Genomic DNA, 21,304 nt, shown 5'->3' with positions numbered 1-21,304 from the left:
AATAATAATAATAATAATAATAATAATAATAATAATAATAATAATAATAATAATATGAAGTTGAAGGCTTTCATGGCCTACATCCATAGTTTTCTGTGGGTTTTGGGGGCTCTGTGGCCATGTTCTAGAAGAGTTTATTCCTGACATTTCGCCAGCATCTGTGGCTGGCATCTTCAGAGAATGCTGGCAGGGAAGAGATATGGATATATATAAGTGTGTGTGTGTGGACTCTTCTAGAACATGGCACATAGCCTCAAAACCCCACAAAAAACTATAATAATAATAATTCACATAGGGCAGTGAGGAGAGACCCCAGCAAATGCTAAGCCCTTGCTTAAGAAACCTATAGTATGTATAGCTCTGGGGTTGTGTGCCTTCAAGTCGGTTCCCACCTTATCATGAGGACACCTTTCATGCTGGAGAATATGACCCAGTTTGAGATTGCTTTAACTGCCTTGGCTCCAGGCAATGGGATTCTGGGGATTGGAGTTTGTTGTGGGCCCAGAGCGGAGCCCTGGTGGCACAGTGGTTCAATGCCTGTATTGCAGCCACCCACTCACAAACTATAAGGTTGTGAGTTCAGTACCAGCCAGAGGCCCAGGGTCAACTCAGCCTGGCATCTTTCCACAGGTCGCTAAAATGAGTACCCAGCTTGTTGGGGCCAATTGGCTTACACTTTGTAAACCGCTTAGTACATTGGTAGGCGGTATAGAAAATATTTGCTATTGCTAAAGCAGGTTATTTCTCCAGTGTGGAGGGAGCCTAGGTTTCCTCGGCATGTTTCTTCAGAGCGGGTTTGCCCTTGCCATCCTCTGAGGCTGAGGAAGCCAGACTCACCCAAGCTCACCCAGCAATAGCAATAGTAAGTACATTTCTATACCACTTATCTATACCATGGAAGGATGCAAGCCTGAGTCAAGCTTGAGCCCTTGGTTGGTAATGAACTCACAACCTTGCGGTTGGTGAGTGAGTACTCACTCAGGGTTTCAAACCCTGGTCACCAGATAGCCCTCTCTATTCTTGCAGATTTGTACCTGTGACTCCCCCAATAGAGTCCATCCATCTCACATGCAGCCTTCCTCTCTTTCTACAGCCCTCCACCTTTCTAGCATTACTGTCTTTTCCAATTATTCATGCCTCTCATGATGTGGGCAAAGTACAATAGCCACAGTTTGGCTTCCAGGGAGAATTCAGACTTGATCTGTTCCAGGACCCACTTGTTTGTTTGTCCTTTTGGCCGTCCACGGGATCCTCAGCCCTCTTCTCCAGCGCCACATCTCAAATGAGTTGACTTTCTTCCAGTTGGTTTTCTTTACTGTCCAGCTCTCTCATCCATGCACAGTGATGGGGAATACAATGACTTACAATAAATAGATGGCCCTTGAGGTCTCTTCCAATTCTATGATTTGGTGTGCGTTCTTCCTCTCTTTCTACTACCTTCTTTCTTTCCTAGCATTATTGTCTTTTCTAGTGAGTCCTGCCTTCTCATGATGTGGCCAAAGTACGACAGTTTCAATTGGATCATCTTGGCTTCCAAGATCAGGCTTGATCTGTTCAAGGACCCATTTGTTTGTCTTCTTGGTATCATGGTATCCATGGTATCCTCAGCACTCTTGTCCAGCGCCACATCTCAGATGAATTGACTTTTTTCCTATCGGCTTTCTTCACTGTCCAGCTTTCACATCCAAACATAGTAATGGGAAATACAGTGGTTTGCACAATTCCACCATTGTGAGGAGGACATTCACTTTAAACATGCACTTGGAGAAAACAGTCCTAGCTCATCCTGATGTGAAGTGCCATACTCTGGGCAAAGAAGGACGGTTCTTCCTCAGCTTAGATAGGGAGTGGGTGTTGCATCAGAAGGGTTATGAAGCGCAGGAGAGTCCATGTCCATCCACTTAATCCTTAAATTTGTTTGTTTATCTGAGAGGATGCATTGCCAGTCAGTTGAAGAGAAAGTATGCACACTGTGGACTTCCCCAGGGGCATAGTACTGCTCTAGAAAGGGAACATGGCATTCTGCAACACCAGATTTGGTATATTATGAGCCATACTTGATGTTGGGTGTTGCGCTCCAACCCCGACAGACAAAGGAGTGGTTGATCTTTCAAGAAGGGTATTTAAGAGAGTCAAGCACACATTGTAGAAATGCACTGGTTTATTTAGAGTGGGAGAAGTACCTCCTTGTGAATGTCAAGAGGGGCAGCTCTTCAGATGTACCATTAAACATATTCACCCCATTATCCTTGTTTCCCTTGTGTGCTCCCACTATTGTCGTTCTGCCACAAGGCTGAATTCTTGGTTGAAAGCTCCTTGAGACTGAGGCCCACCTTCTGTCTATAATGTTCTGTAAAATATTGTGTACAGTGAGGTATAATATTAACAATAACTGTCTATGTATGTTTGAAGTCAGAGCATCAGATCGTATTGTCAGGGAGGCAGAAATGTCTGGGCTTTCTGTAGTTCCCTTGAATCTCAGTTTTGGGAGAAACACAGGATATAAATCCAACAAATATGAAAATAAAAACCTCCTGTATAGTTGTTGGGGGCAGGCATATGCAAAAGCATCCTTCATTATGTGAAAGTGGCATGTCTGCTCTTTGCACATTTGTGTTGGTAGGGTGGGAATGATCCAGGTTGTTCCTAAACAGTTTTTAGACTGCTTTTTCTCATTTTTAGTTGTATGTTTTTAATTGTTATCGGACATTCATTGTTGGTAGTTTAATTCCATTTGAATGTTAGTCATTTGTATGGCTTAACTATGTGGAATTTTAATTTGTGAGCCACTGTGAGTCTCAATTTTGGGGGAAATTCAGTATTGAAATTTGTAAATAAAGTATGCAAATAAAGATGACAGTGATATAAATAGGTAGAAAACATGGGGAGGAGTGATGGTCTCCTCTGAATAAGAAACTCTGGGAAGGGGACTACACATTTCCTTCTCATAAAGTGGGAAGAAATGGAATGAAAGTGAAGACATCTTGAAGAGGTGAAAGGTCTCCCACCCCCATCGTGAAATAACAGAAAATTAGGGCCTTTGCCTTCCACATAACGGAAAGATGGAGCCAAAAGAAGAGTCGTCCCTCCACATTTGTGACTTTGACTTTTGCGGCTTTGATTATTCACGGATTTGATTAATATGTTCTCTCTAGGAATATCTATGTCCTCCAGTGCAATTCTGTGGTCAACTTGAACCAAAAGTCGCACTGAAGAACCTAGAGATTCCTAGAGGGAACACTCCATTAGGCCTTTGTAGCTCCTCCAGCGCAACTCTGGTCAAGGTCTGGCAGATGTGGACCACAGAGTTGCCCTGGAGGACCTAGAGATTCCTAGAGAGGTGTTCTCTCTGGTAAAAACAGTGTTTTTGTTATTTGTGGTGTTCCCACATTCACAGGGGTCCTGTGCCCCTAACCCCAGTGAAAGTGGAGGGACGAGTGTATTTTCGTACAGAGCCTCTTCCCCACTGGTCCTTTCCCCCAGTCAAGGGAGGATCCCATTGATTCTCGACTGCTTGAAGACTTGCTCCATTCAAGGTTATGGGCCTCCTCCTAGCTTGGAGTGCTCCAAAAGGCAAGGGCTGGCATGTATTCTCTCAGATCGGTGAACAAAAGCAAGGGCTGCTTTTTTCTGCCAGTTATCTCTGCTGTAACCCCATTCCAGTTGCCTCCCTCCCTCCTCCTCAACATTGTGTGAATGTTTGGTTTTTGATTCCCTTCTGGAATTCATTGTAGGGCAATAGCAAACAGAGAAGAGCACAGGTGGCTAATCCGCTGCCCTCTTTTCTCCGAGCAGTGTGTGAACCCCCCCCCGCAACAGATACACACACCCCATTGGCAATGTGGAAGGATAATTTATTTAAGTCATTGTAATTTCATGCAAGGCATTAGAATTTCATGCAAGTGGAAAGCTCTCTTCTCCCGACCCTCCCCGACCCCTGCCCTTGTGTTGCATTATATCTGGGAAAGAATGATCTTCTGCTGAATATTTGGCATGGGATCTGGTTTCCCTTTAAGCAGAGAGCAAGGGCAACGCTGCATTTAATCTGAGGGTGGGGAGAGGAAGAGATCACCCTATCGCCACCGTCATCTTGAGAAGCAGCAGTCACATAGCGTGGATGAGTAGGAGGTAGAGATGGGAGGCTTGTGGCTTGGGTGGGAAGGAGGGTCCCAATCTCAGTGCAAGCCCAGCTGATTTTCCTGGCACTCCTGGAGATGGCAGCCAACAAAGCTTCATCATCCCTGGAAATGGAGGATCTTCCAGCTAGCTAGCTGGCTGTGGTCTGCGTGTTCTTTCAGCCTCAGTCTTAAGGTAGGACAGGCGGGCGGGCGAGTCTTCAGTATTTGCTACCGCTGGCTGGGAGACATGAAATGTATTAATACGTGTTTTTACATTATAGAAGCAGGTTTGAAAAGGTAGCCCAGAGGGGCTTTAGCAGCTCTGAAGGCAGATTGTGAGGTTGTTGTCTGCATTGCAGGTACTAAGAGATCCAGGAGACTTTGCTGGCTTTTGAGGATGTGCACTACTTGAGCAAAAGGTACCTCTCTTAGTTATGCAACAGGAATCGTCTTCTTTCATATTGATCTCAGCATATTAGTGTCTCCTTCTCTTGGGTATTTCTTGTTTGGTGTGATTATTTTAAGAACATTTCTGTGAGACTGGGTTTTAAGTCAACGTATCTGCTTATTTTGGTTAACAGAAAGCTTAAGTGTTCATGACTGTCTCCTTTCCTTTCCTGTATTGGTTGTATCATATTTGGAACATAACATGAGTTGATCTGTTTGGGTCATCTCTCTACATTATCTGATCTATTGGTGATGCAAATTACAGCGTGCTTCCCAGCCTTATTTTTTGTGGGATTTAAAATCTGGATGTGATGGTTGCTGATTTGTTTTCAACTTAAAAGGAAGGGCAGCCGTGCCAAAGAGCAAGTTACCTGTATTAAAATGGTTTAAAATACTAACAGTCGGATCCGTCTAACTTCTGAATCATTTTCACAGCTGCTGCCCAGTTGTACTATTTCCCCCCCAAATGATGCCAGCATCTTAAACGCTACTTGTTTGTAACTTCAAAGCATGAGTTTGTAATATTAGTTTTTAAAAAGCAGCAGGCCACGAGTATTCTATGATTTAACTGATCCAGTTCTGTTTTATTGAGTAAAACAAAACCATGTTGAATGACAATACTTTGTAATGGATGGGCAGACAAGCAACAGACTCCAGATTTCATTTCTTGTTAACTGGCCGATACTGGAATCTGTTACTTCTGAAGACTGTAGATGCGACATGAAGAATAATAACAGATGGATTAAAACTGACTTCAGGGTTTGCTACAGGCGACACATACATTCTTTTTTTCTCTTAAAGTACAGGCTTTAAGCCCTCAAACCTACAGAAAGTTGGAAAAAAGGTAACGGTTGGTATCCTGGCGGTTAGTCCCAACTATAGTAGACCCAGGCAGTCAACACATAGGTCTAGTCAAGTATAACAAAAGAATCTGATCCCTTACAGCATGAAGGATCTGAACCTGTAGGGTACCATGGATGGAGCCTTTTGTGGCAGTGAAGATTACAGTGTTAAATATTGTTCCTTCCACTTTTCTAGGGTAGAGGTAACGTTGGGAGACGCCACTTGTTTGCTTGCAGTTAGCAATATTTTGGTACCTGGTTAAGAAATAGCAGTGTGTGTCTGCGCACACATGCGCGTTGACAGGAACACATTTTGATGTTGCCCCCGAAGATTGGGGATACTGATGGCTTGTTTAGTAAACTTTATCCTCTAAGAGAGTTTGGATTTTGCTGACCAAACAGAGGTCTGCCACTGTGACGCTCTTGTTACAGTGTCCCCCTTGGATAATTCAAAGGAGAGGTAAAGATTTCTAAAGTGACATGAAGCTAAACTTGAATATTTTTGTTTCATTTTGCACATATTTTCCCTCTCCTGCTGTACTGCAGTGTGTAGTTTAAAACCATCATACTGCAGCTTCACCCCTGCTATGCCTCACTAACATAGCCATCTTTGGAGGACTCAGACCCAAATGGCTGGAATATTTAATTTTATTTGTTTTTATGCTATATCACTGTAAACAATGGTGTTGGCTGATGCGGTCCACCGTTTTGGGTGGGGCGAAACAAGATAGTTTGCCCTTTGATAGTAGAAGAGAACACGCGCCCCCACCCCGGATTAGAACTTGTTGATTCACCTGTATGGCTGGGGATAGGCCAAAGAAACTTTAAACCAAGCCCTCTCCATAGCTGCTTTTAAGAAAGGAGCCAGTGTCGAGCTTCGTTGCCGCAGTGGTAAGATGCTAAGGCTGAAGGTGTCGTTCAGGTTGATCTAGACCAGGGGTCGGCAACCTACAGCCCATGGGCCGGATCCGGCCCAGCGGGGCCTTGGGATCGGCCCCAGCCCGTTCCTGCCGCCGATTGCCACCCCCGCCGCAGCTTCCGCGCCGCTCCGGGCGCCATTTTGAGTTCAGCCCCCAGTTGTCTGAGGGCAGCAACCCGGCCCCCAGCTCAAAAAGGTTGCCTACCCCTGATCTATACTTTGTGAGATGTCAGATTCTGTCTGCTCTTGCTTTATAGAAGAATTTTTTGGTTAAATCCTTGTCTGCACTGTGCTGTAAATTCATGGCAAGTTGCCCTGGTGTGTGATCAGCAGAAAGTCTGCCTGGTTTGGAGCGATGGCACAGGAGACATCTTACTGACAAGAGGAGCAGTGCCAATGAGTTGCTGTTTTGTGAAGAAGGCATGCTAGGCTGGGTCAACTTGGCTTTTAAATTAAATACTGTAAGACCAAATCTGTATTGTCCTCACATACGGGGACCACAGTGCATTGGTGCAAAGTGTGAAAGATGTCTCATGCTTGGGACAGACCTTTAGGCCATGATGGTGGTACCAGAGGCCTCCTCCCTCAGGTCCGCTCCATCCCCATTTCCCACTTGTAGACACATTCATTCCTAAGCAAGTGTGGCACTACAAATAATGGCCAATTTTGATTGGGATGCATGGGTTTGCTATAATCTACCTCTCTTCTCACCGTGGGCCCTTTTTAAAAACGAAACAGCAATAGCAATGCTGCCCTTATTAAATGACCAAGAGTCTAACCATGAGTAAGTTTCTTTGCGAGGAAATGTGCTGGTTTCAGGGCTTGAAACTGCAGCCCAAGGCCTGAAATGCTTGAAAATGCATGGTTTGCTTACACAGCGGTGTAAAGCATCAAACTGGCTGTCCTGTATCTTTGTCTTTCGTAACTTGTTTGAGGGAGATGGTTTTTCCAATAAATATCATTACAGTTCTCCCAACCTTGACAGCCAACTCCCATTGAAATGAATGGGACCTGCATAAAACCCAGGTGGGATGTGTTAGGGAGGGCTTGCCCTGCTATAGGGCAGGATGAGGCACTTGCCTCAAGCAGCAGACTTTCACACAAGGGGACAAATGTTTAATTGTACTTTGGCTGCTAGGGTGGGGAAGTGGATGCCTCATGTGCCAAAATAACGTGGTCAGGTTTAGGGTTTTTGTTGTTGTTAAGTGCCTTCAAGTAGTTTCCTGTGGATGGTGACCCTATCACAGGGTTTTCTTGGCAAGATTTGGCAAGAGGAGGTTTGCCATTGCCTTCCCCTGAGGCTGAGAGCATGTGACTTCCCCAAGGTCACCCAGTGGGTTTTATGGCAGAGCTGGGAATCAAACCCTGGTCTCCAGAGTCATAATCCACCACTGAAACCACTCTTTTAGGGTACTCTGAATCTTACATTGAATGGGTGGGAAGTGCAATTTGCTGCTCTTCCTTAGGCAGCAGAATTTAATGGGTTGGCTCTGCATCTGCGATCAGGCATAGCTTGCTGTGTTCTTCTTCTTCCAACATTACTATTAGGTGTCCTGTGGGTATTTTAAATTTAGACAAGATGCCGCACTGAGAACTAGCATGTGTTCACTTTGACAAAATTTTTGCTAAGATCACAGGAAGGACAAAATCACTTTTGTATTCGGAAGGCTCAGAGCCAAACTAGATATTTGGTTTTTTTAAAAAAGTGAAATACTGTAAAGCAGAGTGAACATATTTATTCAGACTGCAAGGGAAATCCCTCCTTTGAAACTTTGTTTTGGGAGGAAATCCCTCATTGGTAGCAACAGTGAATCATACCACACCCCAGGAACCCCTTTAGGGGAAGAAAAAGGTGAAATTCCCTTTCCATGTTTGCCTGCAAATCTGGATAATCATAAAGCTAGCAAATGGAATTTGCATTTGATTGCATTATAAATGCAAAGGCTAATTTAGAGCCTTGGAAATCACCGACAAACCAAAATGTTCCTAACTGTATTCCTTTAGCAGAACGTCTGATTTGCTGAGTGTCATTTTTCCTCTCTGTAAAAATGGCTCACCACGAAAGCCTTGCTCCCATTTACTCTGCAGACCCCCTCACTTATGGCAACTTGCACTGGGGACGATGTTTAAAGTGGGCTATAAATAGATACTTTAAAAAATTAAGCTATGCAGCATTGGTCTGAAGCATAGAAGCGGAGGGTGGGGCAGTTTTGCTGCATCCCTGAAGCCTTTCGACTAAAGCCATCTGAGATTAAATATTCAGAAGTGTTTGTGCAGTTGGGCACATAGTCCATGGGCTTCTTTATGATGCAGTTTTGGCATAACTCTTATTTTAGGCATCTATGGATGTAGAACTGTTGAACTTTCTGTGTCAGTATTCATCTACACAAAGCTGACAATGTAATTAAGAGTCGTATTAAATTACAGTCGGCCCTTTTTATACACTGATTTTTTATACACAGATTTAAGCATCCACGGTTTAAAAATGTTCCAAAAAAGTATAAAATTCAAATATCAAACCTTGATTTTCCATTTTTTATAAGGGACACCATTTTGCTATGTCATTATATTTAATGGAACTTGAGCATCCACGGATTTTGTTATCCACGGGGGATCTTGGAACCAAACCCCAGCGGATAACAAGGGTCCACTGTATACCCAAATGTGTGAAGTGGACATAAAGTAGGAGCTTGCTTTTTATGAAGAATACTATAATATGTTTCATGGATTAGAGGGATGGGAGGACACAAGTACACATTATGGAGGATGAGATAACAGGAATTGTGGGTTGGACCTCTTTAGCCTACAGGTAAAGAGGTCATAGAATCATAGAATCACAGAGTTGGAAGAGACTACAAGGGCCATCCAGTCCAACCCTCTTCTGACATGCAGGAAATCCAAATCAAAGCATCTCCATTGACAGATGGCCATCCAGCCTCTGCTTAAAGACCTCCAAGGAAGGAGACTCCACTACACTCCGAGGGAGTTTGTTCCACAGTCGAACAGCCCTTACTGTCAGGAAGTTCCTCCTAATGTTGAGCTGGAATCTCTTTCCCTGGAGCTTGCATCCATTGCTCCACTGGGTCCTGTTCTCTGGAGCAGCAGAAAACAAGCTTGCTCCCTCCTCAATATGACATCCCTTCAAATATTTAAACAGAGCTATCATATCAACTCTTAACCTTCTCTTCTCCAGGATAAACATCCCCAGCTCCCTAAGGCGTTCCTCATAGGGCTTCATGGTTTCCAGACCGTTCACCATTTTAGTCGCCCGCCTTTGGACACACTCCAGTTTCTCAATGTCCTTTTTAAATTTAAAAGATATTAAACATTAGGGAGGTTTAACTCCTGTGTTTAAAAAAACCCAACAACAATACCTTGTACTGCGCTAAGTTTCTGTTTCTGATGGGCTAGATTGCATATTTGTTTAAATATATAATAATAACAATTATTATTATTATTATTATTATTTATTGCTCTTCATTTTCATCATAATAAAAACAAATAGCTATTAAAATTTCATATGCAGTGCAGTTTGTTTTTCTCCCTCCCCGCCCCCCAACTAGATGTCTTATTTTAGAAGAAAAGTGGGATAGAAATTTACATAGCAAGCAACTATGCATTTGTTGATTTCATTTTTACGTTGGCGAAATAAAATATAGTTAAGCGCAATGCGCATGCAGGTCTTGCTTTGCATTTTCTATTCTGTGTGTGGTTTTGGTTTCTTTGCTGTGAATGAGGGTCCCGCCCCCCAAAAATGACCCATGAGCCACCTTCCGTCTGAAGTTCCACAGTCCATAATTCTGCCACTTTGGTCCGCTGCGTCATTCTGGGTAATGTGCAGAACAACCCAAAGGAAGTGGCAGGAAAGGAGTACTGAGTTTTGTTGTCCTAAGACTCCATTTTTGTTTATAGCCGGACTCCTCGCACCTGAGACCAGATGACAGTAGAATGAGACCGAAGACCCTGGGATAGTAGGACAGGCTGCAGAAGTGGGAATTAAATTTTTGAATGTCCCCTTAAGGAATTTTGAGCTACAAATAGAAATTATAGCATACCAGGGGTTGTGCTGGGTTAGCCTTTTTAAATGCTGGGGTGGGAAAAGAGTGGCCATGTTTTGGCAACGTAATCCTTTCCTTCATCCTTTGTTACATGCCTCTAGGTTTTACCCTCGACTTAACCAGGGGTCATATCAAAATCTATCATTTTGGCCCCAAAACCTGCCCTCGACTCATACATGAGGTCACTTTATACAGCAGCCCCTTGTTATCTGCTGGGGTTTGGTTCCAGGACCCCCCTTGGATAACACATTCTGTGGCTGCTAAAGTCCCATTAAGTACAATGGCATAGCAAAATGGTGTCCCTTATATAAAATGTCAAAGTCAAGGTTTGCTATTTGGCATTTATACTTTTTTAAAAATATTTTCAAGCTGTGGATGCTTAAATCTGTGGATAAGGAAGGCCAACTGTAGTTGCGTATATACAGTAGTTTTCCATTTGCCGAAAGTATTAAAAAAACATAGAGGATCATTGCAAAGGTTGCTTTTGGGAACTTAATACTCTAGAGGTAGTGGATTCTGGGAAACTGTCACCCACAAATAACTTTACTCATCCCCACAGGTTCCATTACTCCATTAACTCCTACAAGCCATTTCTTTCACTTCAGGGTTGGACACTTCTTGCTGCCGGTGTAGCCTCAGCTGCTAAATGTATTTTGGTTCCTACATGTAAGACTCCAAGTAGAATATTGTTAAAGAAATGCAGTTAGCAGGTGTAAGGCACCTTGGCATAGCAGGAGCAGCAGGCCAGAGACGGGTCCAATGTGGCTCACAGAGCCTCGCGTTCCACTGTAGTAGGTCATGTGGAGCTTTGTCTGGTCTCCTGACCTTTGGTATTTTGGTTGTGGCTTGTAAGAGATGGCTCTTGCCCTCGTGTGTGAGTGGTATTAAAAGCGTTAAGATGCATACAGCTTCCAAAGGTGATCCTTTGTGTCCTCTTCCTACCTGCTTTTTTCTTTTTTTTAAACCTTCTTTGATTTCATGCAGAAGAGGTCAGCTTTCCAAAAAGGAGCTGGAGAAAACAAGAAAAGCATGTTGGTTTTCATGGCTCCGAACGGATCAGAACACTGCTGAGGCCTGCTATTGAGATTGGCTCCTCTTAATTGTTCTTCTTTTGCTGCTCCATCAGTGACTTGTCACAGCCGCTAAAAATAACTCTGCAGTGATATCGAAACCTGGAGCACTGAGAAGAATGGTTGAAGGGATTCTAGGGCCGTCTGTCTGGAAAATCAGGGTGGGATGGATAGAACATGCCCTCTATAAAAGTGTCTGATGGTGACAGAGAGCAAGCACGTTCAGAAGAGTTTGTAGCCTTCTGTAAAGAACATGGGCTCATTGATAGCATCTTGAGGTGTTTTTCTCTTCCTAGAGACTACCTGCTTGGTTTTTTGGTTGTTTTTGCAAAATGTATCCAGCAAAAAGACCCCAAGATCTATATTGCTGGAAGAATATTATTGGAAGTTGTGGAAGAAGGCACCTTTTAAATGTCTAAGGTTAAGGACCAGACTTGAGGTGCCAAAGTGGCCAAGTCCCTCAGATTTTTCCTCCCCAAGGCCTTCTGTTGTTTGAAATAAAAACTGAAATGTTTATAAAATGTCGGGCTTCTTGAATTGAATTGGAGTCTCTGTAAGCAAGAGCCTAAGTGTGTTTTCCATGCTTGCATTCTTTTCAGTTTATTTAGTCAATTGATTCCAAAAATGGGATGACTGGAATATTGGGAGTATAGGAAGGGGACCTCCAAGTGTGTTATGGCAACTGCCATCATGCCCATCCACACATGCCTTCCCCATAGGCATACTGTAGTAAAAGGTAATCTCACCTCCTTTGTTCTATGGGAAATGTAACTTTCCTCTTCATTCTCCTTATTCCCTTTTAGGGTGGCTGAGGAAGGAGATAGTAGAAAGCCTCCCTCACACATTTTCTGCCTGCTCAATCCTCATATTTCTAACATGTGTCTCCTTCTTCCTCCCAAATGTAGGCATTCCCTCAAGATTTCTGTTACCTTCCCTATCCATCGATTCTTTATCCACGGCTTGAAAATATTCATATATATATATATATATATAGACCAAAAAGCACACCTTGATGTTGCCATTTTACAACCGGGACACCATTTTACCATGCTGTTATATTTAATGGGACTTGAGCATCCATGGAACCAAACCCCAGTGGATACCAAAGGCTCACTGTATATCAATGGTGAAATGAGGATTGGCACTCTTGAGAATGAATTTGCTTTCATTACATTTGGTTTCGGTAGAGACGGCTAGCGATAGGCTGTTTTTATCATTATACTGTATGTTCAAGCATTCTTTGCAAATCATCTGAATTCTTGAATTATTTTAAAGCCTTTTCTCTCTGTGTTTGCCTCCTACTCTGCAGATTAACAAATTCGTTGGCCTAATGGATAAAGTATGACTTGAAAGGATAAATGGCTAAAGTATGACTCAAATAGGTTGTTCTGTCACATGAGATGAGTTCACCAATTTAGATGAACGGAGGAATGGACAAAGAGAGAAAAACAATATGAATTCCATACCAAAGATTAGAGTTATGAACAGTGAGTCAGCCCTCCATATCCACAGATTCTTTATCCACGGATTCAAGCATCCATGGCTTGAAAATATTCAAATTAGTATATAAATTCCAAAAAGCAAAACTTGATTTTCCCATTTTATACAAGGGACACCATTTTACTACGCAACCATATTTAATGGGAATTGAGCATCCATGGATTTTAGTATCCACAGCAGTTCCTGGAACCAAACCCCAACGGATACCAAGAGCCCACTATCTTCCACTCAGGCTTGAACTAGCCTCCTTTTCAAGTGTTTTTGTTCTCCTAGAACAGGGACACTATAGCTTTCCAGAAGTTGGCTGGGGCTGGTGAGAGGTTGAACCCAACAATATCTGGAAAATCCCCCAACCTTACTCTTGTAGGGCTTCTCTTAGCTGTCTGTGTTGCTAAGTGCCTTTCTGGGGAAGTGCAGTGTATAGCTTTCTTTTTGGTCTTTAACTTGTCAGAATGTATGGATTTCATTAGATTGTCTTCACTTTCTATTCTAGTGAGTTTCATTTACCCATCTGTGTTGACAATTGGATAGTTAAGCTTATAGTTACAAAATGGAGGAAATATACTTGGCATTGGCAGCATTGGTTAGGTATGAGCTGCTATACAAGTGGGACTTTGGAGGAAATGCAGTGGCTGGGATCATGGTTGTGCCAAGCATGCAGAACTCCACTGTGGCTCCCCTGTCACCACTTCTAAGACTTGCCATTGATGTGTAATAACCCCACCAACACAGGAGAAGAGGATCAGAGAAGCATCTGACTAGAGAGAAAAAGGACAGGAGAGAAGTGGGATGCTCCTGTCCTTATCGCACAAAGATTATCACACAACGTCCCGTGACATCACATTCATCCCGTCCTACTCCCGACAATGAAGTGGAATGGTCCTGTCGCTTTTCATTAATGGGAAGCTACCATTAATGAAAAGTGACAGGAGGGGATGAGTGCAGTGTCACGAGACGTCCTGTGATAATCTTTGCACGATCGTGCGATAAGGATGGGAGCATCCCGCTTCTCTCCTGTCCTTTTTCTCAGTGTGATCATCTCCTATGTTGCCTTAGCCAGACACAGACCAAGGGCATCTTTGGCCAAAATCTGCCAGGGTTCTTCAGAGGTCCCAGAAGATGTCGTCTCTCCACCAACAACAGAATGGCAGGACAGGTGTATTGCAGCAACACATGAGTCCGGGGTGGGAACTTTAGTCATTGCTGAAAGAGGAATGGAAAACCAAAATGATTTGTAACAAAATACATTTGTAAGCATAAAGTGGCCTATACATTTTTATCCTGACGCCCTGAAGTACGTTAGGCTCAGAATTTTGCCTTATTTTACCTTCTGATCAATCACAAAATATAAAATCCAGTACAAAATTCTTTTCTCTTGATTCCTGGAGTGGTTCTTTCAAAAGAGGCTGCACATGTTGTCTGAATCCTTGCTGTGCTTTCTGCCAAGGAAATAACTTCAGATTTTCCCATTCTGCCCCCCGCCCCAACAGTGGCACTAGCCAGAGAAAGTATAAATGTAAGTACTGGTAGTAAATGAGTAATAAACCCAGCGCAATTCATTAGCGGAATGTTTGCAGAAGCTCAGAGTGTATTTTGTATGCTGGCATCTACTGGAAAGACAGCGCAGTTTGTATGGCACCACGTGCCTTTCATATAACAGTGGGAATGATTCTAAAATGAATGTTGTGTGACGGCATGAAATGCAATTCTTTTCCCTCCCCCTGAGAGAGAAAGCTTTCCTTTCACAGTTCAAAGATAAAAAGAGTGATCACATGAAAAGGTCAGTATGCTCAGGGAAGGAGCATCCTTTTTGCATTATGTCACTCTGCTCAGGAATTCAGTAAGCACTTAAGGAATTGGATGGTGCAGTGAAGCTTTTAGCTTTGCAGACAAGGTTTGACTTGTCTGAGAGAGATAATGTAGTCAAGAAATAATGACAGTGCTAGTAACGGACAGGACCTTGAGGCCAGGAAGGGAACCGAATGGGCTGCTTGCAGTGCATTCCCACCCCCAGTTGGTTGCCAGGCTTTACTTTATGTTGGGGATTGCCACTTGAAGCAAGTCAGAAATGGCACGGATGCATTAATACCAGTCCATTAGTCCACTGCTTCCCACCCACCCTGTGTTTTAAAAAGTTGGAATTCATTTTACTTGGGTATTTCATATGTACCTAGATAGAGTCTGTTTGATGGGTTTCAGAGTTTTGTGCTTTATCACGGCCTTATGTTAAAAATGACCGTTTCCCTCATGCCCTGAAGCTTGAAATGAAGCAAGGGTTGTCCGTGGGCACCGTTAAGCACTCCACTCACAGTATCTGCCAGTTCTTGGTTGCCTGGGAGGTTTGGTAATGGTAGCACTAATCCTCAGTTTAACCATTTCACTTGCTTCTGCTGGTTTGAGCTGTTCCTTCAACCCATCCCAGCCATCTGTGTGTAGTGCACTTGCGATGCTTCAAAATAGCCAACAATTGCCTTAATTTTCTTTTCAAAGTAAAATGGGAGAAAAGCAGACTTTGTAAGGCGAAGAATGGACCTCATTCTGGCATTCATAACATGGTGTGTTGCCGATCATCAGTATCTCAGTGTTTGTTTCTGTCTAGACTGGCTGTCTCATGCCATCCATGCCTCTTCTTGACCGAATTGGAGCTGTAATAAGAGGAACAGTTTCAGGAGTAGCTGCCTTAACTATAAAGCAAAATCCAAAGTCCATACCATGGCAATACCTTTACAAAAGGAGCAAAATTCTTTTTGACGTTCTTTTTTCATCAGGCAAAGGCAATAAAAAATAGTCGTCTTTGGAGTCATCTGTCTGCTAATCCTTTAATTCCCTCATCTGTGGTTTAAAAAATACCATTTAGAAAAAACAGTTTATCTGCCCCAGATTGTTCAGGTTTCTCAATCTTGCTTCAGTGCCATAGAGGAAGATGGTATAAAACGTGCAGGCAAGTCAGTAAACTGACCTGTGTGAAAGAGAAGTAGGCTAGAGCAAGAGGGCATTGCCACTGTGCTTGGGAGCAGAGTACAGGGCAAGTCATAGGTTGATAAGAAAGCCATTTTGCTTGCGTTACCCCTCATTTGGTGGCAGATATCATCTCCTTATTAGATGGAAACCAGCTAAATTCCAGAGCTGGCCAGTCAGGAAAATCACAACCTGTTACTATGACTATTTAACACTGAAGTTGTGCCTGTAATTTGTACGCTTTGATGTCTTGATACTTTCTACATAAGCACTTTATAGGCCAAATCAATGGACAGCTGAGGCTAGAGATGGTGTTGCTCAGGGCCATGACAGATGCCCATGATAGTGGAACAGCTCTAAGCATGAGCAGCGCCCTATACACCTTTACCCCAGCCTGTGCTTGAGGCTTTGTTTCAACTAAGGCTGCGGATATGGGACCCTTACCAGCTATGGCAGCAGCCCAACTGTTCTAAGCTTGCCCTCCTGCAGATAGATGTTGGAACTAAATGCTTCTTTGAGGAAGTTTTTTTAGCTCCCACTGCACTAGGCCTCCACGCTGCTCTGAGCTGCTCAGGTGCACTTTTGGCTAGCCATGCTAGTGTTTGTTTGCTTTGGGATTTTGAGCGCTTGGCTTAGCCAAGTGGGCTTTCCCGTCTGTGCAGGATTATGACATCTATCTAAATGTGGCTCAGGGAGGTGACTGGCAGCTCATACCTAGAAAGAGACATACACTCTCTTGCATTTGCTCAGAACTCTACTTCAGTCTCCTAAAGGGATTACCACCCTAAAGTCTGTCTGACACTAATCCTATAAATCTGTAAACTGCAAACAAATGAGCACCTAGTACCGTAGTTTCCTTCCCCTCCACTCCATCTCTCCTGTAGCCACAGCTCCCCCAGTGCACTGCTATTTTCCCAGCTGCCAATATCAAGTGCTGTTGGAGGTGGCAGTGAGTGCAGACTTTGGAAGAGAATCTCAGGACTGTTACACACTGCCAAAATAAAGCTGCTTCGGGTCTCTTTGGAGGTATGCTGTTTAAATGATGCATGGGTCCTAAGACTCCGGAAGCTGCACCAAAGCTGCACTCCAGTGCTTAGGAATGGAGTGTGGCTTTGGCGCAACCTCCAGACTCTTAGGACCCATGCATCATTTAAATAGCATACCTCCAAAGAGACCCGAAGCAGCTTTATTTTGGCAGTCTGTAACAGGCCTCAGATACCTAAATCCTAGCATAAAACATGTAGGCAGCTGGGCTTTCCCTTTGTGACAAGGGTGCGCTGCCTTTTTGCAAAGGGAGTGGACCTCTCTGTGCATGGTGACACTTCGGTGGGGCTGTGTTCGTTGCAAACCGACTTTGCTAGTTTTGTTGTAGACATGCAAACTGCAAGAAGTTGCCCTCGAAAGTAAAAGACGGCCTCTTTCTTTCCCTTTCTCCCTCCAGCAGATTCACTGGATGTCAGGATGGCAGCATCAAACCTGGAGAACCAGCTGCATAGTGCCCAGAAGAATCTGCTCTTTCTCCAGCGACAGCATGCTGACACACTCAAGGGGCTGCATGCTGAAATTCGACGCCTGCAGCAGCACTGTACAGGTAGCAAAGCAAAAGCCACCTCCCTTCCATCCCCAGTGATTTTGTGTGGAAGTGGCTTCCCTTTGTTCTGTTTTCTTTTCTTTCTGTACTCACTCTCCATAATACCAAGGCCTTTTTCAAACTGTTTCCCTCATGTGGGTTCAGTTCAGCAGGATAAACCTGGCAATTCTTCCAGCATACAAGTGACAATCCAATTGGCTTGATGGTCCCACCAAAAAATGGGGACATCTTCCAGCCTTCTTTTAATCCAGTGGCTTGAATGAATAAATGAAGTGCATTACAATCAGCACACCAGCACATAGAAAATGTAAAATACTGGCAATGAAAACAACATAAAATACTATACAGCATAAAGTACAATAAGGTAAAAGGTAAAGGTAGTCCCTTGACATGAATAGCTAGTCATAACTGACTGTAGGTGGCAATGCTCATCTCCATTACTAAGCCAAAGAGCCGGTGTTGTCCAAGGACTACTCTGGTAGTCATGTGGCCAGCATGACTGCACCGAACGCTGTTACCGTCCCACCAAAATGGTACCTATTAATTTACTTGGATTTGCATGCTTTTGAACTACTAGGTTGGCAGAAGCTGGGGCTTGTGACAGGAGCTCACCCCATCATGCGGCACATGGGCCCCAAACTGCCAACCAGAACTGGCATCTTAACCACTAAGCCACTGCATCCTGTAAAGTACGATACAATGCAATAATACAAAATCACAGTCCAAGTGGCTGATACTATTTTACAAATGCTTGTATCAGCCTTATAGCAGAGGCAATATCCATAGCAGTGGAAACTTTCAACTACTTCACCTGGATTTTTGCAATCCCTCCCAAAGCAGCAGTACATGTTTTCTTCACTGCTTATTTCAACATATTTCTAAATAGCAATAGCGCTTACATTTCTATATCGTTTTATAGTGCTAAGCACTAAAGCCTTTGGGTTGAATTTATTTTTGGCTGTTCCTATGTGCATGTGTTTGTAACCTGTTTTGCATGTTTTATGGATGCAAGTTATAAGTAATGTAATATAAATAAATAAATAAAATCGAGGTCCTGGTGTGAGATCTGTCACACAACTCCATTACCACAAGATCATACAAACATTATTTTATAGCAATGTTTTATTTCTACGTTTTATGTGATGGTAAGCAGTTTCCTAATTATGTGTGTTTTTCAGATCTGACATATGAGTTGACGCTCAAAAGTTCAGACTTAACAGGTGAGAGATAACACATTCCATTTGGGGGTAGAAGGAGACATTGGAGTTGGCAAGGCAAAGGCCCAGTGCCAAGCACCTTCTAGTTATGCTCTTAGCATGTTGCTTTATATAGAGATTCAAATGAAAAGATTAAGCCAACAGGTCTCAGAATGTTCTTATAACCATGAAGAAACACAAGTATGCTAAAGCTGACAAACAGAGAGAAAGAAGTTGTTGGCAGCTGGTACTGTTTGCTCTTGAGTCCAGGGCAGGTGGAAATTCACAATGGCACTTCACTGTTTTTTGTGCTAATCTGCTTGTCAATGGTTACCATTGATGTGAGAGGGTGATGACAGAAATATCTCCTAAACACATTTTGGCTCAGTTTGCAGTCACTGTTTTTGTAAATTTGTTATTCATCTGTATTATGTGGATTGCATGCAGTTTAGATCGATGACTTGTAGGGCTTGTTTTTGCTTTTACCAAGATATTTTTGAAGTGTGGGGGTGTATGTGCCAGTGCTACATGGGTGCCTCTGTTTTGGCCTTCCCACCAGACAACAACTTAGCAGGCAATGTCAAGAAGGGATTCATTTTTCTTATTTTCTGTTTGAAAAACATTTGCTCATGCTTCTCAGCCAGACAACTGGTCTGTAGGCTAGTGGAGCCCCAGTGAGCCTTGTGCTTGCTAGTCTGCAACTGTTTTTCTTTTAAAAGAAGACAGGAGCCTTCTTCATGACACTGCTTGGACCTGGATCAGTGGATTTAAGCTACAGGAAAAGAGTTTCCACCTCAACATTAGGAGGAACTTCCTGACAGTAAGGGCTGTTCGACAGTGGAACACACTCCCTTGGAGAGTAGTGGAGTCTCCTCCTTTGGAGGTTTTTAAACAGGCTGGATGGCCATGCTTTTGTTGTGAGTTCCTGCATGACAGAATGGGGTTGGACTGGTTGGCCCTTGCGTTCTCTTTCAGTTCTATGATTTCATGATTCTATGCTTGATTTTTACCTGCTGTTTCTCTGTCTGCTGTTTCAGAAAATGGAACCTCAAGAAGTGAAGAACTCAAAAGAAAATGTGAAGAGCTTGAGACCCAGCTTAAAGTGAAAGAGGCTGAAAACAATGAGTTGTTAAAGGAACTGGAGCAAAAAAATGCAATGATAATGGTGCTTGAGAATACCATTAAGGAAAGGGAGAAGAAGTATTTAGAAGAGCTCAAACTGAAAAGTCACAAGCTGAACATGCTGTCAAGTGAATTGGAGCAGCGGGCGAGCACAATTGCATACCTCACCTCGCAGCTGCACGCGACAAAGAAAAAGCTGATAAGTTCAAGTGGGACTTCGGACAGCTCCCCATCCGGAAGCCCTGTGCTGTCCAACTACAAACCAACCCCTCCTAAAGATAAGCTCTCAGACACTCCACGGCGTCGCATGAAGAAGAGTCTGTCCACTCCACTCAACCCTGAATTTGAAGAGGCCTACCGATTAGGATCAGATGGCCGCAAGCTCCTGTTACGTGAGCCTGTTGATGCTATGCCTGATCCCACTCCCTTCTTGCTGGCTAGGGAAACCACCGAGATCCATCTTATCAAAGAAAGGCCTTTAGTTATTCCACCAATTCCATCAGAACGCACTTCGGCCGAGCCACAGAGCCCAGCCCGGGAAAAGCAGCACAAGGCCCACGTGGGCGTGGCACACCGAATCCACCATGCCACTCCACCCCAGGCTCAGCCTGAGGTTGAGACCCTAGCAGTGGATCAGGTGAATGGGAGCAAAGTGGTCCGGAAGCACTCGGGGACAGATAGAACTGTTTAAGCAAACTGTTTAGGGGGTGGCTCTGTTAATGCACTGTTACCACAAATAGGGTTAATTGCATCTGCAATCATTTTTCTCTCCCCCCCCCCCTCCAAATGCCCCCCCTTGCATGCCAAATTCTCTCCATCACTAGAATAACCTTCTTCAATGGAACCACAATATGACTGTGTTCATATTGCAGAGTAACTACTTAATGAAACGCTGTGGCCAAACTCAGGTGTCTGCCTGACTGCTTGCTTCCAATGCTCCTTCATGTATTCTAAGTGTACCTACTTGTGGGCATATGCCCCAGCAACAGGCTCTATTATCAGTAGTAATGATGGAGTCAGCCTCCTCATGATAGCCTTGCAGCACTTGTGTATTGGCTGTTCATGGTTAAAGCCTTCCCTCTATTTATCACTTCACACAGTCATGAAAACTTGTTATTTGGGAGCAAGGGGTAATGTTGGCCACCATGCAGATGCCTGTGTGTGAAGGAAGACAAGTTGAATGAGTTCTCTTCCCTCCCCTTAAAAAAAAAAATCTTCACCTGGTTTTGATCCCCATGTTCATATTTTCTGTTACAATTTTATCTAGAACTACTAAAATCCCAACAAACTCTATTTTGTTAACCCTGGCTGATCTTGTTTTTGTGTCCTTTGTTCAGTATTTGGAAGAGTCACCTATAATGACAACCCGCTGTATTCCTCTGGGGCAGAAGAGTGGAAAGGGGGGATAGCAAGCCATGAGGAGAGACCCTGCAATTCTGCAAACATAGGCTGAAATCCGACTCACTACAGGATAGTGTAAATA

At 43.5% G+C, this 21,304-nt stretch overlaps 1 protein-coding gene across 8 annotated transcripts in view; it reads left to right on the top strand.

The window, feature by feature from the left end:
- CCDC92 (coiled-coil domain containing 92) overlaps positions 1–21,114 on the top strand; it is a 21,963-nt gene extending 849 nt beyond the window's left edge. For 2 of the 8 annotated variants that reach the window (XM_042442171.1, XM_042442167.1), the window contains exons 2-4: positions 17,357–17,503; positions 18,682–18,723; positions 19,737–21,114. In XM_042442171.1, coding sequence (XP_042298105.1) covers positions 17,374–17,503; positions 18,682–18,723; positions 19,737–20,512 — 948 coding nt within the window. In that variant the 5' untranslated portion in view covers positions 17,357–17,373 and the 3' untranslated portion in view covers positions 20,513–21,114. Of the gene's footprint in view, positions 1–4,125; positions 4,312–4,477; positions 4,538–12,800; positions 12,942–17,353; positions 17,504–18,681; positions 18,724–19,736 lie in introns of those variants that run through there. The other 6 variants (XM_042442169.1, XM_042442170.1, XM_042442168.1 and 3 more) reach the window with 6 other exon arrangements.
- Positions 21,115–21,304: the final 190 nt, after the last annotated feature.

The sequence above is a fragment of the Sceloporus undulatus genome, chromosome 10 (assembly GCF_019175285.1).
Source record: "Sceloporus undulatus isolate JIND9_A2432 ecotype Alabama chromosome 10, SceUnd_v1.1, whole genome shotgun sequence".
NCBI lineage: Eukaryota > Metazoa > Chordata > Lepidosauria > Squamata > Phrynosomatidae > Sceloporus > Sceloporus undulatus.
Note: the sequence above shows the minus strand (reverse complement) of the source record. Positions and strands in the feature narration are given on the sequence as shown.